Genomic DNA, 15,595 nt, shown 5'->3' with positions numbered 1-15,595 from the left:
ATATATCTAGCTATAACTACCATCTATCTACCTATCTTATCATCTGTCTATCCTCTATCTATCATCTATCTATCTATAGCATCTATCTCATCTATCTATCATCTAGCTATCTATATAATCTATATATCATCTATTTATATATATATTGTCAAATTGATCTATCTTTTATCTATCTAGCTATCTATTTCTATCTAAGTAACTAGCTATCAACTAGCTATATTTAATCTATATGGCTAGCTATCATCTATCTATCATCTATCTATCATCTAATTAATTTGTCTTTTATCTATCTATCTGGTTAGCTAGCTATCACCTTTCTATATTTCATCTATCTAGCTACCTATCTTATCATCTATCTATATAATCTATCATCTATTTATCTATATATCATCTAATTCAGCGGTTCTCAACCTTTTTTCTCTCCCGTACCCCTTGATTAGGCTTTTCATTTATGAGTACCCCCTATCTTTATTACCCCCACCCATCCCTCAAAAAAGATATGTGCTTATTGCAGATGGGAATGTATTCTCTTTTATTGTCAATTTTACATTTAGAAATACTTTAAGGACTGAAATATGATTGGCACAAAAAAGTATGTCTATCCAAGATAACTGGAGAATGTCTTAAATAGAGATGTTCAGTATTTATTACATGATAGATATTTTTCAGTTCTACTGGAAACAAAGCAGGACATTACTATATTATTATTTAATAATTGCATGAGACAGCATGCTCTTCAGTCATATTGGGAGTTCAATTAAAGATACACAAAACATAACAGAAGTATAGACATACAGAAGATAGGGCAAAGTCCATACGTGTCATAAGTGGTGCTTGCTGGGGACAATAAAAAAGAAGATTTGTTGATAAATGTCAGCTTGTATTAAAATGGTATCAGCCAGATATGTCTAAAATTGTCAGACAGGATCTAGGAACTGTAATAAGACATTTAGCTATGAATACAAAGAATGAGCCTGACAGAGAGAGATGGAAGTGTTATATATATATATATATATATATATATATATATATATATATATATATATATATATATATATATATATATATATATATACTTACCCAGTTTACCGGTAAGATCCCCAGTCCCCTCCAGATGATCCTCCTTATATATATACAATTTTGCTTGCATTTGTTGTTTGACAACTGTTTTGATATTGGCGACACTGACAGGAAGTCTTTAACTTGTTATAACCATTATGAAGAAGGTTATACAATGTACCAGCAACAAGTATGTGATGGACCGTGGATGTGAATGGTTACAAATTTAATTGTTGCTGTAGTTTGTAGTGTGCACGTTCCCTCATAAACAGTGTTTGTAGGAGGTTGGGCCTCTAGCGCATGAGCAGTGAGCCTCCAGCAGCTGTTTACACGTCACCAGAAGTGATGAGGTCGTCACATTCCTATGGTAGACAACTTAATTTAAGAAACCGGAGGTGCTGCGCACAGTGCACACTAACACTAAGTATAGTCTCAGCCAGCCTGCACCCTGCCCACAGTGCACAACATCCGCCGTAAAGTGTAGCAGCATTTACACTGTGCCACCAATAAGAAACTTCTTCTGAGTGTCATGGATAATAGTTATAAACAAATGAGCATTTAAAATCAGTCCTATCAGCTTTAGTTTTTGAGTTATGCTGTTTAATTATTTATGCAAATTTATGTTAATTACAATGGCCGGTATTTTCTTCCGAGAAAGGTGGCAACCCTAGCTGCAGCTGCAAAATCAGTAGCGCTAGGTAGGAGGACCTTATTTTTTTTTGGTTAAGGCAGGGAAATTCCGCTATTACCAATAATAGATTCACGTACCCCCCAACCGGTCCTATGGTTGGGGGGTACGTGACTAGCTATCAACTATATATATTTCATCTGTCTGGCTAGCTATCATCTGTATATCATCTAATTAATCTATCAACCATAACTTTAGGCTAGGATAAACAGCAGTGCCTTGTCCATGATAGTAACAAATCAGAAGGCTGTCAAGAAAGGCTTTAATCCCATTGAATCAGGTGAACATACAGGTAGCACAATGTGCCATATATCTTTACATCTAAGGACAGATGACATTATATGCCACTTTATCTGAAACGTAAACTGTTGAAAATATTCATTACAACACACACATTGACAGTGTATTAATCCCAAATATTAAGACACAATTATTTAATGTATTCATTAAAGTGACAGAAGGTTCTCCAAAGCCAGTAAAGGAATGATATAATTAATAGACAATATGTATTCAATAAATATATTGTAACGGGACTCAGCAAATCCATTCACTTCAGCATCATATTCACTTTTTACCTATTAATAGCCATTCTCTAAAAGGTGCAGATGTATTCATGAAAAAAAACTAAAGTATGGAAATGGGCATGGTACAGTCATATAGACAGCCAAACTATTTAGGACATTGTTTTGATAAATTGTAATACAGGTTGATTCATCTTAGTAAAATCTTAGCAAAATTCAAATATGTGAAGACTCATATGTGCCATTGTGCCCACAGCAAATGTGGTGAGAATGGAGCAACAATACATAAAATGCTTGGAGCATAATAGTGGCAACGTACAGAGACTTGCTTGTTGTATACCTATAATACAAACCATTTTAAAAAGGTGGCTAATTGGCATACAAATAGCAACATAGTGGTGCCCACTCTCCCCCTTACACATCCATGTAAATAACATAAATACCAACTCAGCATCTGTCTGCATTTATCTGGTACTTCAGTGCCAGCTCCACTTCTGTTTCATGGTTTCTATTTAATCTCTTTTTTTACTTTGGTTGTTCAGTACATAGTGTCAGATTTCCAAAATAAAACCACAAGTTTACTTAGATCCTGCCTGGTCATATTCGTGTTTTTCCAGACACTGTAAAACTCCCAAGGGGTAAGCCCAGTTCACAGTGTAGTAAGAAGAAATTATTTTATGCAAGAAGCCAGAAATAAGTGAATTGAAAAGGCTGTGGGATTTGAAAAAGAACTAATTTAAGGATAACAAGTAGGTCAACCACAGATAATAAATGAACAATGTGCTGTGTCACATTTTACATACCTAATTATGTTAATATCTGCTAATTTAAGGCGAACTTTAGATAATATCTCCAGGAATCTGTGTATTCGTGGGTGTAATCTATTTATGTGGTAAAAAGCTTCGGATATTTAGGTATATATGCATATGTGACTGTATACAGCACATTACTAGGTGTGTGCATATATAATGTAGTATGTGGCTTATTGCCTGTTCATGTGTTTGCACTGCACAGTTTGTGCCCTGTGTTCTCTGAGCAGTGTTAAAGACTGCGCGATTGCAAATTATGTATGTCTTGTGCACTGTGTGCTATATGCATGTGTAGAAATGTTTGAACATGTATACTGCAACTTCTTGTAGTGTATTGATGTGAATGTGACATCGGTTGTGTGTGTCTGGGAGAGAGGTTTGTCTTTATGTGCGTGACAGAGATAAACTGTGTGTGAGAGAGAGGTGAATGTGACAGATAAATTGTGTAAATGTGTGTGACAGATAGAGATGTATGTGTGTGAGATGTGTGTGTGAGATGTATCTGTGTGTGTGTGTGAGTGTGAGATGTATCTGTGAGTGTGTGTATGTGAGATGTGTATGTGAGATGTATCTGTGTGTATGTGAGATGTATCTGTGTGTGTGTGTATGTGAGATGTATCTGTGTGTATGTGAGCTGTATCTGTGTGTGTGTGTGTATGTGAGATGCATCTGTGTGTGTGAGATGTATCTGTGTGTGTTTGAGTGTGTGTGAGATGTATATGTGTGTGTGTGTGTGTGTGTGTGTGTGAGTGTTTGTGAGATATATCTGTGAGTGTGTGTGTGTGAGATATATCTGTGTGTGTGAGATGTATCTGTGAGTGTGTGTATGTGAGATGTATATGTGTGTGTGTGTGAGAGATGTATCTGTGTGTATGTGAGATGTATCTGTGTGTAAATGTTATATGTATGTGTGTGCGTTTGTGAGATGTGCTGAGTGTATCTGTATGTGATATGTACTGTATGTGTGTGTATCTGTGTGATGTATAGTGTGTGTGTGTCAGATGTATTGTGTGTGTGTATATAATGTGAGATGTATAGTGTGTGTGTGTCAGATGTATTGTGTGTGTGTATATGTGAGATGTATAGTGTGTGTGTGTCAGATGTATTGTGTGTGTGTATATGTGAAATGTATAGTGTATGTGTGTCAGATGTATTGTGTGTGTGTATATGTGAGATGTATAGTGTATGTGTGTCAGATGTATTGTGTGTGTTTATATGTGAGATGTATAGTGTGTGTGTGTCAGATGTATTGTGTGTGTGTATATGTGAGATGTATAGTGTGTGTGTGTCAGATGTATTGTATGTGTGTATATGTGAGATGTATAGTGTATGTGTGTCAGATGTATTGTGTGTGTATATGTGAGATGTATTTTGTGCGTGTGTCTGATGTATTGTGTGTGTGTATATGTGAGATGTATAGTGTGTGTGTGTGTATATGTGAGATGTATTGCGTGTGTCTGTGTATGCCCTGCATGTTTACAGATTCAGTTTAATAGATCACACCTGTCAGGAGTTCCTGTGCACTAGTTAGGAAAGAATTCGAGTATCAGCTACCTGGAGGTGAGGTGGGTAAAGTGGGTGGGAGAGAAGAAGCAAGGCAGCAGTTTTACTTCCTAGCACCTCCCACACTGTTACATAAAGCAGAAGCACATAATGATATGCAGTTGAAGCATCCATCAATATTTAAGAAAAGGATTTGACCTCTGTATCACAAGCACCTAGCAGCTACCTCAGAAGCAGCAGCAAGCAGACCCAGGAAGAAAGGACACAGGGTTGTACGAGCTAGATAAAAACTCATTGATTGTGAGGAATGAACTGATAAGGAACCTTCCAGGAGTCAGTAAAGGTAGCATTCCCTTCTCCTCTTCAGGGATGCCAGTTACCTCTATATGCTGCTAATTAAATAACTTACTGAAAGTGAGCAATAAATAAAATAGGACATTCACAGGAGATAAAGGGAAAAGATGACTCTGTCTAGAATTCACATTTATATTTTAAGGACATTTATTGTGGTTGGGTTTATTTTTGCTCCAGTTGTGGGGCAAGTGAAGAATGAGGCAAACAGCGAAAGCCCCTCCAGCGGTGACAGTGGTCATGGAGGTGGTCACGGAGAGGCACCCACTACTTTACAGATTGTCACCTTTAAATGGCATCATGTACAGGAACCCTATATAATTGCTCTATGGATTCTTGTTGCGAGCTTAGCTAAAATTGGTAAGTGTATTTTATATATTTCTTTCTAAAAAGGGTTATATGAGTTATTAATTTATAACATAAATACCACGAGGATGATACAATTTAATACATTTACTTTACTGAATAAAAACATTTTTTTTTTTACTTTGTCACATGTAGCAACATAATTGCAATTTTACTAACAAAGGTGATTTTTAAACTAAACTTTATTTTTTGGTTAATATTAATATTTAACTTTGACCCAATAACCATTTAAGATTTGATAGGTTTCACCACAATTCAGAATAAATCATTTGTATAGAATAATATACGTTTTTATATAGATTGGATTTGTATTTTTATATATAACGTTTAGCAACATTACTAATAATATGTTTAGTAATATTTAAGCTTAGTTATAATACACTAAGGTATATCTACTCAGATAATATCATAAGGCATTTTTACATTACTCTAATTGTCATTGTACTGACTAATATGTCATAGCTTTATAAATAAAAATCAAAAGAACAATTAATTAATTCATTAATTATTCCAGCTTTTGGTTCTTTTGTGATTGTCAGCTGCAAAAAAAAAAACTGCAAATATCTTTTATAAGTTTGTGTTTACTAAACAGTGCAGCATCCTTATCCTCATTTTGGCTTCTACCTACATTTTTGAACCATCACTGTACTTTGTGAATCACATAGTAGATTAAGGGGCTATGAATATAATTAGATCAGTGGAGGAGGTTTGAGACAATCAAGACAAGTCATGGATACAACTAGGTTAATAAAAGTTCCCCTAATTATCAAGAATAATACATACATTGTTATAGTTAAAATGAATGATCGTTTTCTATTCATTCATGCAGTTATACTCGTGTTAAGCAGGAAGTGTACAATTTGTTCGCTGGAAAATGACTTTTCCTGAATATAAGAATAATATTTGTATTAATGACAATGTAATGAGTCATATTTAAAAGTTTAAGAAAATATTGATCACGGTTCTGTGCTCTTATGTGTTAGAGTACTTCCTTTTTGTATTATTACTTGGCTATACCTATGTGTTTAATCTCTGCACATTTGTCAGCTCCAACCTGGCAAAGCAATGCCAATAATGAGCTGATTGGTGGCACTGGCTACACACATATGCCATCCCCTGATTGGTTCAGCAACTGTATTGAGCTCCAGACCACTTTTGCTCTATCAGTCCAGCAGAGCTGACTTCAACTATGTGTTTAACCTCTTTGGGGGTTATACACATAGGTATTGGCAAGCAATACTGCAATAGGAAAATGCACCAATGAATTAATATAGTTTCTTATTGCAGCTTTATATATTCTAAAATTAGCTTTTGGGCAGCTGAGCCAATCAGGAGTGCCATATGCGTAGCTGGCAATCACTGGCCATGCTCAACTCAGGATCTAGTGTTTTGCCACCCCAGAGCTGAATTTTACTTTAGGTTTAACCCATTTGACAGACAGACAGGTATTGGCAAGCCATACTTCAATAAGAAAATGAATTAATGCATTATAGCATTTTCATATTGCATCTTTACTTTCCTTTAAAATTAGTTTTTGGTTATAGCAAAGTAATCTCACAGTCAGTTGGGGTTTTAGACTATAAAATATGGAGTTAAAAAAGTTTAGTGGTGCAGGAGACATAGATGGAAGACTTTAGCTTTTGCAACCAGCCCTACCTTTATTTTAATTCAATCCCTATTTTGTCTTCCTTTACCTCTCTTCTTGTTCTGCATAGAGCACTAGAATTGTAATAAAAAATATCATAACTTGGTCATTCATTGCAACTGGCATATTTTGGGTACCACATTAGTTAATGGGGGTACATAACAATACCCATCATCCCCTAGAGCCGCCTTTTACCCACAGTACGAACATTTGTTTTTAAAATGTACACATTATGGTTTCACAGCTAAAATTTTAGAGCATTTACTTTGATCTGGCAGTCACTACAGTCACCATGCAATATAAGGATCTTTAGGCAGTGCTAAAGAGAAGAGAGTTCAACCAATCTTTGGATAATGTGGCATGGAGATAGATCTCATAGGGTAGTAGCATTCTAGCTCTGATGAAACAATCAGCAGGTTTGTAGATATAACTTATAAATTGGTTTGTGCAGGCTTGGTTGGAAAAAAGCAGCTAAAGATTGATTTTGTGTGCAAGCACAGATGCTGTTTCCAACCCCAGAATGGCTTATTTTTTTTTTATTTAAATTCATTTCGGAAGCCATGTTAAAGGGACAGTCAACACCAGAATTTTTGTTGTTTAAAAAGATAAATAATCCCTTTATTACCCATTCTCTAATTTTGCGTAAGCAACACAGTTATAATAATACACTTTTTACCTCTGTGATTACTTTGTATCTAAGCCTCTGCAAACTGCTCCCTTATTTCAGTTCTTTTGACAGACTTGCATTTTAGCCAATCAGTGCTGACTCCTAGGTAACTCCATGTGCATGAGCTCAATTTAATCTATATGAGACACATGAACTAATGCCCTCTAGTGGTGAAAAACGGTCAAAATGCATTTAGATAAGAGGCTGCCTTCAAGGTCTAAGAAATTAGCATATGAGACTACCTAGGTTTACCTTTCAACTATGAATACCAAGAGAACAAGGCAAAATTGGTGATACAAGTGAATTGGAAAGTTGTTTAAAATGACATGCCCTATCTGAATCATGAAACTTTATTTTGGACTTGACTGTCCCTTTATTCTAGAGTTTATATCAAATTTGGAAGTTATGTGATCAGCTAATTTGATTTCACTATAATCTATATTAAATTTGGAAGTTATGCTAATGAGCCAGTTTTTCTTTAATAAAGTCTACAGGATTAAATCATACTCTCAAGGCAGCTAATATTTTTATAATTTCATATAACATAGCGCCCCCATGACTAAAACTTACAAATAAACTTTCTTTTTATGTAACATAGTTTTTTTATGGCCATGTTATATATATGGCTACTATAGCAAGTCGGTAAAATCCTGGTTTCTACTTTCTTTTAATGGAAATTTTAGAATTCAACTCTGCACCTCCCTCAAGAACTTTCCGCTGCTTATCAAGGTTGTGCAGTCATGTGGTCACATACACAATATTGAGGGAGCAGAATTTAAAGGAACATAAAACTCAACACCTTATTTCCCCACAAAAGTTTTAAATAAGGAAAATTAAAAAACTTTGTATTTATATATTCCTTATTTATTTTGACTGTTTTAAGCGGAATGTCCCTTCATACATAATTGTGACATTTAACTTACCCTGTAACATTCTATGCAGCGATTGGTTACATCAGAACACAAGCTCATTTACATCTATCCAAAGTGGCCTCAGCAAAGGAGACCAAGAATATCTTTTCGCCAGACTTTTCAAGAGGTGTATTCCTGGACTACTCTTCATTTTTAAAACCTTGTAATTACGTTAACTCAATTACTGTGTGCTTAATTGTGATATATGCTATGGGTTTGTGTCCCTTTAGATTTCAAATTTCCATTAAGAGAGCTGAAACCAGGCATTTCCCTAGTTATCTACTTTTAAATTTAAGAAATACTGCTAAATGAAACAAAATGTATATGTTCTCATGAAAGAACAAACCACAAATGAGCAATGCTTTATCAAGTTATATGATATTTTTATTTATAAAATATTTTACCAGGAAGGATACATTAAACACTACAAGGATATCATGGATTAGGATAAAGAGACCATAGGTTTATACATTATAACACATTTTTCAAAGGGGGAACATATAGATAATTAATTTGCTATAATAAATACAGTGATAGTATTTCCAAGATGGCTGCCATTAGGCAAAGGTGGCACTACTCATGGGGAAAACAATATATATAAAGCATCATAGCATATATATGTATGCATAGGGTAACAAAATTAATCTCTGTAACTAATGAAGTTATGCAACAAAGTTAATATGTCTCTATTATTACTAACATTTATATTATATTTAAAGGGATTTGAAACCCAATATTATGAGCACACAATTTTTAAAAATTTTGAATTTACTTCTATTATCAAATTTGCTTCATTCTCATGATATTCTTTGTTGAAGAGATAGCTAGTTAGGCATCTGGAGCAATACATGGCAGGATATAGTGCTGCCATCTAGTGCTCAAGTGCTCTTGCAAATGGATAAGATTCTAGCAAAACTACTGCTATTATAGTGCTCCAGAAGTGGGCCGGCTCCTAAGCATATGTGCCTGCTTTTCAACAAAAGATACCAAAAGATCGAATAAAAATTGATAATAAAAGTAAATTAGAAAGTTGTTTAAAATTGAATGTGCTATCTGAATCATGAAAGAAAATATTTGGGTTTCATATCCCTTTAAACTGATTATATCGATAGGGTTCATTCTGTTAGCATTCCCTGGATGACGCTGCTTCAAAAGTTATGAGAGATGTAGAGGTCCATAGACAATACCATAGTAGTAAATTACTTATTGGGACCTATTAGCAGTAATAAAGAATATCTTGCCCTGCTTCCATGATCAGCCATACAACTACAGTATTAAAGGGATAGAAATTTCAAAATTGAAATGTGCATGGGTGCCTTTAAATTTTAAATAGAAACAATATAGTTCCATTAGCAAAAATGCTTCTATTAAAAGTCATTACTGTGTTTTAGCAGCATACGCACATATGTTGTGAGGGACAGTGCACCAGCCTTTAACACCACACTTTCACAGAGAGGACCTGATCATCAAAAACTCGCCGCCATGGAGAGAAATCACACAAAATCTTTGGAATATTTTTTAGACCTTATATTGTAATATTGGAGTCTCTCCTTCACACACACAGAAGGCTGCATAGGTAGGGTGACCATATTGCCGCTTTAAAAAGGGACATATATGAAAAATACATATGTCAGGGCTGTTTAAAGAAATGGTTTGTATAAGAACCCTGACATATGTATTTTTCATGTGTCCCTTTGTAAAGCGGCAATATGGTCACCCTATGCATAGGCCTAGTTTCCATTGAGGTGGTGAAGTTTGGAAACTGGTGGTAACATAAATAAATCTCCATAGACTTTAGTGGAGATAGGTGATTTTATCACCAGTTTCCACATTTCACCACACCAATGGAAACTAGGCTATAGCGAGATAAACATTTCTCAAGGTACAATTTGTGTTTGTAAAGTTCTTTGAGGCATCTCGCCGTACTGACGAGACTTCTTAGATCATCTCACCTAAGTGTAGAAAGCTTTAGATCATCAGGCAGAGTCAGCAGTGGCTTGTATCACACTAGTAAGTCACAATACACACTACTGCCAATTCTCGGAGCTTGAATACTGGGCTCTCACAACATACGTGCGTATGCAGCTGAACAACAATAATAACTCTTACTAGAAGCATTCTTGCTAATGGAAGTATACTGCAAATATGCTTCTATTTAAAACTGAAATGCACTCATGCACATTCATTTATTGACCTTTATATCTCTTTATCTAGCATTGTATTTATTGCAAACTCATAGGATGACACAAGGCATACCAAAATACTAGAACATAGGTGCCTAGGTCAACACACACACATACAGTATATAGTAGTTACTTTTAAATGAAGGTTCTATTACAAAAATGACATCCAACTTTATGTGTTTAACACCCATTAAGGTTTCAAACAAATAGAAACATAGATATTGACGGCAGATAAGAGCCATAGGCCCAGCAAGTCTGCCCGATATTTCCTAAAAGTATAAACGTATCTAGTTGGTAGGAAAGCCTTATGCTTATCCCAGACATTATTAAAGTCCCCCATAGTGTTTGTCATTACCAACCTGTTGTGGAAGTTTATTCCATGTATCAATCACCCTTTCTGTAAAGAAGTGCTTCCTTAAATTACTCCTGAATCTATTACCCTTCAGCTTGAGATCATGACCCCTTGTTCTTGATTTTTTTTTATGTAAAATACTAACAGCCTCAGATTTACTAAGACCTTTAATATACTTGAAAGTTGCTATCATATCACCTCCTTTCCTTCTCTCCTCTAAGCTATATATTTAGGTCATTGAACTTCTCCTGGTACGTTTTTTTTTTACACCATGTACCATTTTGGTAGCCCTTCTTTGCACAAATAAAGCTCCAAGCACAAAATATCTGATGACTAGTGGCTTTGTGCAACTGCTGCTACTGATTGGCTGTGTATATGTCCTTGCTTGGTCTTGGGGCTCCAGAGCAGTACTTTACCTTTGTGTTTAGCTTTGTTCTCAAGTTAAACACATAGTAAGTTTAGTTCAGTATTGCAAAAATGACATGCTCTGACAAATTAAAGCACATCATTTTCTTCATCAATTCTTTTTTTTCCCAATTATTCTAAAATGTGTTATTTTAGATCATTATTACCTTAAATTTACAAGTTCAGGTACCAAGGACACTTTGGGGACATGATGGTATTGACAGTGAGGATTATAAGAAATAATTAATAAAGGCACACATTTTAAAGGATTAAATATTCATTACAAATTATTCCATTGGTCTTGAAAACAGAATTAACTTAAATTTATTAATGGTAACCCTCCTCAACTCAAATCAAAGGTCATTTTTTTTCTATGTTAATGTATTTGACATCATTTTAAGTATCTGAATGTCATGTGACACTGATTAGTATATTTCCACAGCTCACACTCAGATGCTAAAGTGAGGCTCTGATTGGGGGAACAAAATTGGAATAGGCTTAGTAGCAGCACATATGTGTAAATGTTCTACAAGTATGTTCACATACAGATACATCTCTGGTAACTCTAGGGGTAGGTTCACATCATAAGCTTACATTTTTACATTTAAATGTTGCTTTCTGCTCTACTAGATATAGCTCATATTTATGTAACACAACTATAAAGTACACATGAAGCAAGGCATATTTTAGTTTAAAGGGACAGGAAACCCCAACATTTTCTTTCATGATTTGGATAGAACATACAATTTAAATCAACACTTTCCAATTTACTTCTATTATCAAATTTGCTTCACACTATCTTCTTATCCTTTGCTGAAGGAACACCATTGTACTACTGGCAGCTAGCTGAACACATCTAGTTATCCAATCACAAGAGACAAATGTGTGCAGGCACCAATCAGCAGCTAGCTCCCACTAGTGTAGGATATGTGGCTATTATTTTTCAACAAGAGATACAAAGAGAACAAAGCACATTTAAAAACAGAAGTGAATTTAAAAGTGCCTTAAAATTGCAGGCTCTATCTGAATCATGCTAGTTTAATTTTGACCTTCTTATCCATTTTGCTCCTAGTTTGGTGATGGGGTAACATTTTAATGCCTGTACCTGTTGTCAATTATTTCTTACCTAAAGCTATTTGGAAAAGCACTTTCAACGTCCATTAAAACCATACCCAACACCTATATGAGTTTATATATTTTGTATAGCTTAAGGAAGTTAGAATGTGATATCATTAATCCAAATACTACCTTTACTTTCCCTTCGGAATAGATTGCATGTTACTATCACACCAATGTAGGCAATCTCCATTAGTGTTAGTATGTTCAGAACCATAAATTCCAGTTCTATATATTTTTGATATAACGATATTTTGGAAACTAGAAAAGTCTCCTCAGGAAGATGTACTCACTTCAGTTGACATAAGGTGAATGTCTGATTCCACTTTAAGGGACACCTACATTTCATGATTCAGATAGAGCATGTGATTTCAAACAATTTTCCAATTGACTTCTATTCTCAAATTTGTTTTGTTCACTTAGTATCTTTTGAAAAGAATACCAAGGTAGGCTTAGGAACTGCTGATTGGTGGCTTCACATATTTGTCTCATGTTATCTGCTCACCAAAGGCGTTCAGCTAGCAACCAGTAGTGCATTGCTGCTTCAACATAGGATACCAAGAAAACTAATCAAATTAGATAATACAAGTACAATTGTAAGTTATTTAAAATTGCATTCTCTATCTGTATAATGTAAGACAAAATGTGGGTTTCATATCACTTTAAAATAAAAAAAAATTAATAAAATGTAATTTCATTATTGTAAAGAGATTAAAAAAAATGATTATCATGTTTCACTGCTGAACTTTCAGGTGCACATTTATAATTTACGTTTGCCAGTCAGTATTTTGATTATTTGCTAAATTACTTGCAAGAGTTGGTTCTGCCTTAGGGCTTTTTTACTGATTAGTCCTACTTTAACCATGCATAACCTACATCTAATGTCTCCATATATTAGCTATTAACAGTGTAATATCAGGTGATATTGCTGTACACCTTAGGGGAAATGGCTATTTAGATTAAAATGTAGCTTGTGTCTACAACTAATTGAACATGCTGTTTTAATTGACCTTAGACTCTGGTTACAAATTTATGTAATTGGAGTGTTTAATGTTCATTGTTGCGGAAATAATCACTTTATTTTGTAAGTTTACAATCACTTAGTGTTTGGCAATGTACTTGAGCATGCATACCTCTGCTTAAACATAATATTAATGATATCTCACATTTCTTATGTGTTTAAAATCCATAGAAACAGTTTGCGGAGAAGAAAGCTAGATTTTAATATAACATATTCATGTTGCAATGGTGGACAAGGTCAGCTGTGGACACATGTATTGAATTTTAAACATAAATAAATAATATATTAAATGTATTATATTAATGTTTATATTTCCATTAGTCAGCACAGCAGTTACCAATTAGCATTTAAAGGGATATTAAAAACTTTGAGATGTAAATATAAAATGATAAATGGTACATATAAAAAAGACTCTGAAATGTACTTTCATTATTTATTTTGTCCCCTTTTCCTGTAATTCCATTCTGAAAATGAGTCCTTTTTAGTTCCTTTTATAAATGGAAGTGCAGAACACTGTTATATTCCACACAGCCATTGGCTGCACACTCTAGTGACCTATTTATAACTGTCCCCAATTGGCCATAGCAGAACTTAAGTTACAACATGGCAGCTCCCATTGTTTTATAGACACTAAAACTTTACACTAATTTTGTCAATATTTAAACATCTAATGAAATTGGTTTTATGCTCACAAATGAATTGTAGAGACAGTAAATTCCAAATAAAACTGTCATGATTCAGACAGAGCATACAATTTTAAACAGTTTTCTAATTTACTTCAGTTATCTCATTTGTTTTGTTCTCTTGGTATGCATTGCTGAGATTTGCATTTGGATCCAGCATTAGAATCCGAATGCAGAAGAAGACGGTCGCTTGTGCCATTCGGAGCTGAATTTCTTCATGTGAAAGTGTAACACATTCAGATCTGGACTTGCACAAATCTTAGTGTGTTGAACTTTCACAAGAATAGATCTGGCTCCAAAAAGAGCCGAATGCCACGAGCGTCCGCCTTCTTCAACATTCGGATCCTAACGATGGATCCGAATGCACATCCCTACTGGAAAGCATACCTAAGTGTGCCCAGGTGCAGCAAATCACTATAAGAGTTAGCTGCTGATTGGTGGCTGCACATGTATTCCATTTTTTATTGGCTCATCTGATTCAGGTGTTTAGGTGTCCCCCAGTAGAGCATTGCTGCTCCTTAAAAAAAAGTATATCAAAAGAATGAAGAATATTTGAAAATAGAAGTACATTTAAAATTTATTTAAAATTGTATGCTTTGTCAAAATCATGAAATACAATTTTTTTATGTCCCTTTAAACTTGAACACAAGCTCCCAAGCCTTAGCTGGAGAATACCAGCGAATGGCAGCTACAGGTGTATGCCGCTCCAGAACAGGAGTTTTTCTGTGTGGTTAAAGGGACACTGAACCCAATTTGTTTTCTTTTGTGATTCACATAGAGCATGCAATTTTAAGCAACTTTCTAATTTACCCCATTAGCAAATTTTCCTCATTCTCTTGGTATCTTCATTTGAAAAGCAAGAATGTAAGTTTAGATGCCAGCCCATTTTTGGTGAACAACCTGGGTTGTTCTTGCTGATTGGTGGATAAATTCACCCACCAATAAACAAGTGCTGTCCAGAGGTCTGAACCAAAAATGGGCTGGCTCCTTAGCGTAGATGCCTTCTTTTTCAAATAAAGATAGCAAGAGAATGAAGAAAAATTGATAATAGGCGTAAATTAGAAAGTAGTTTAAAATTGCATGCTCTAGCTGAATCACGAAAAAAAAAATTTGGGTTCAGTGTCCCTTTAACCATTTGCTGCTGCACACGAGCATACATGCAATAATAAATAGTTTTAACAAATTAGAGCATTATATTACTTAATTAGATATCCTTTAAATATAACTTAAAACATTTTATTTCCAATCTAATATCTATTTTTCAAGATAAAATACTCACTAACCTTGATTTAGATTAGATTTTTCAACAAAATAT

General features: G+C 34.6%; 1 protein-coding gene across 1 annotated transcript in view; it reads left to right on the top strand.

Moving 5' to 3' along the window:
• Positions 1-5,041: 5,041 nt before the first annotated feature.
• SLC9A3 (solute carrier family 9 member A3) overlaps positions 5,042-15,595 on the top strand; it is a 79,614-nt gene continuing 69,060 nt past the window's right edge. The window contains exon 1 of the mRNA XM_053715787.1: positions 5,042-5,291. Within this exon, the coding sequence (XP_053571762.1) occupies positions 5,042-5,291 (250 nt within the window). The remainder of the gene's footprint in view (positions 5,292-15,595) is intronic.

The sequence above is a fragment of the Bombina bombina genome, chromosome 5, assembly GCF_027579735.1.
Source record: "Bombina bombina isolate aBomBom1 chromosome 5, aBomBom1.pri, whole genome shotgun sequence".
Classification (NCBI taxonomy): domain Eukaryota; kingdom Metazoa; phylum Chordata; class Amphibia; order Anura; family Bombinatoridae; genus Bombina; species Bombina bombina.
Note: the sequence above shows the minus strand (reverse complement) of the source record. Positions and strands in the feature narration are given on the sequence as shown.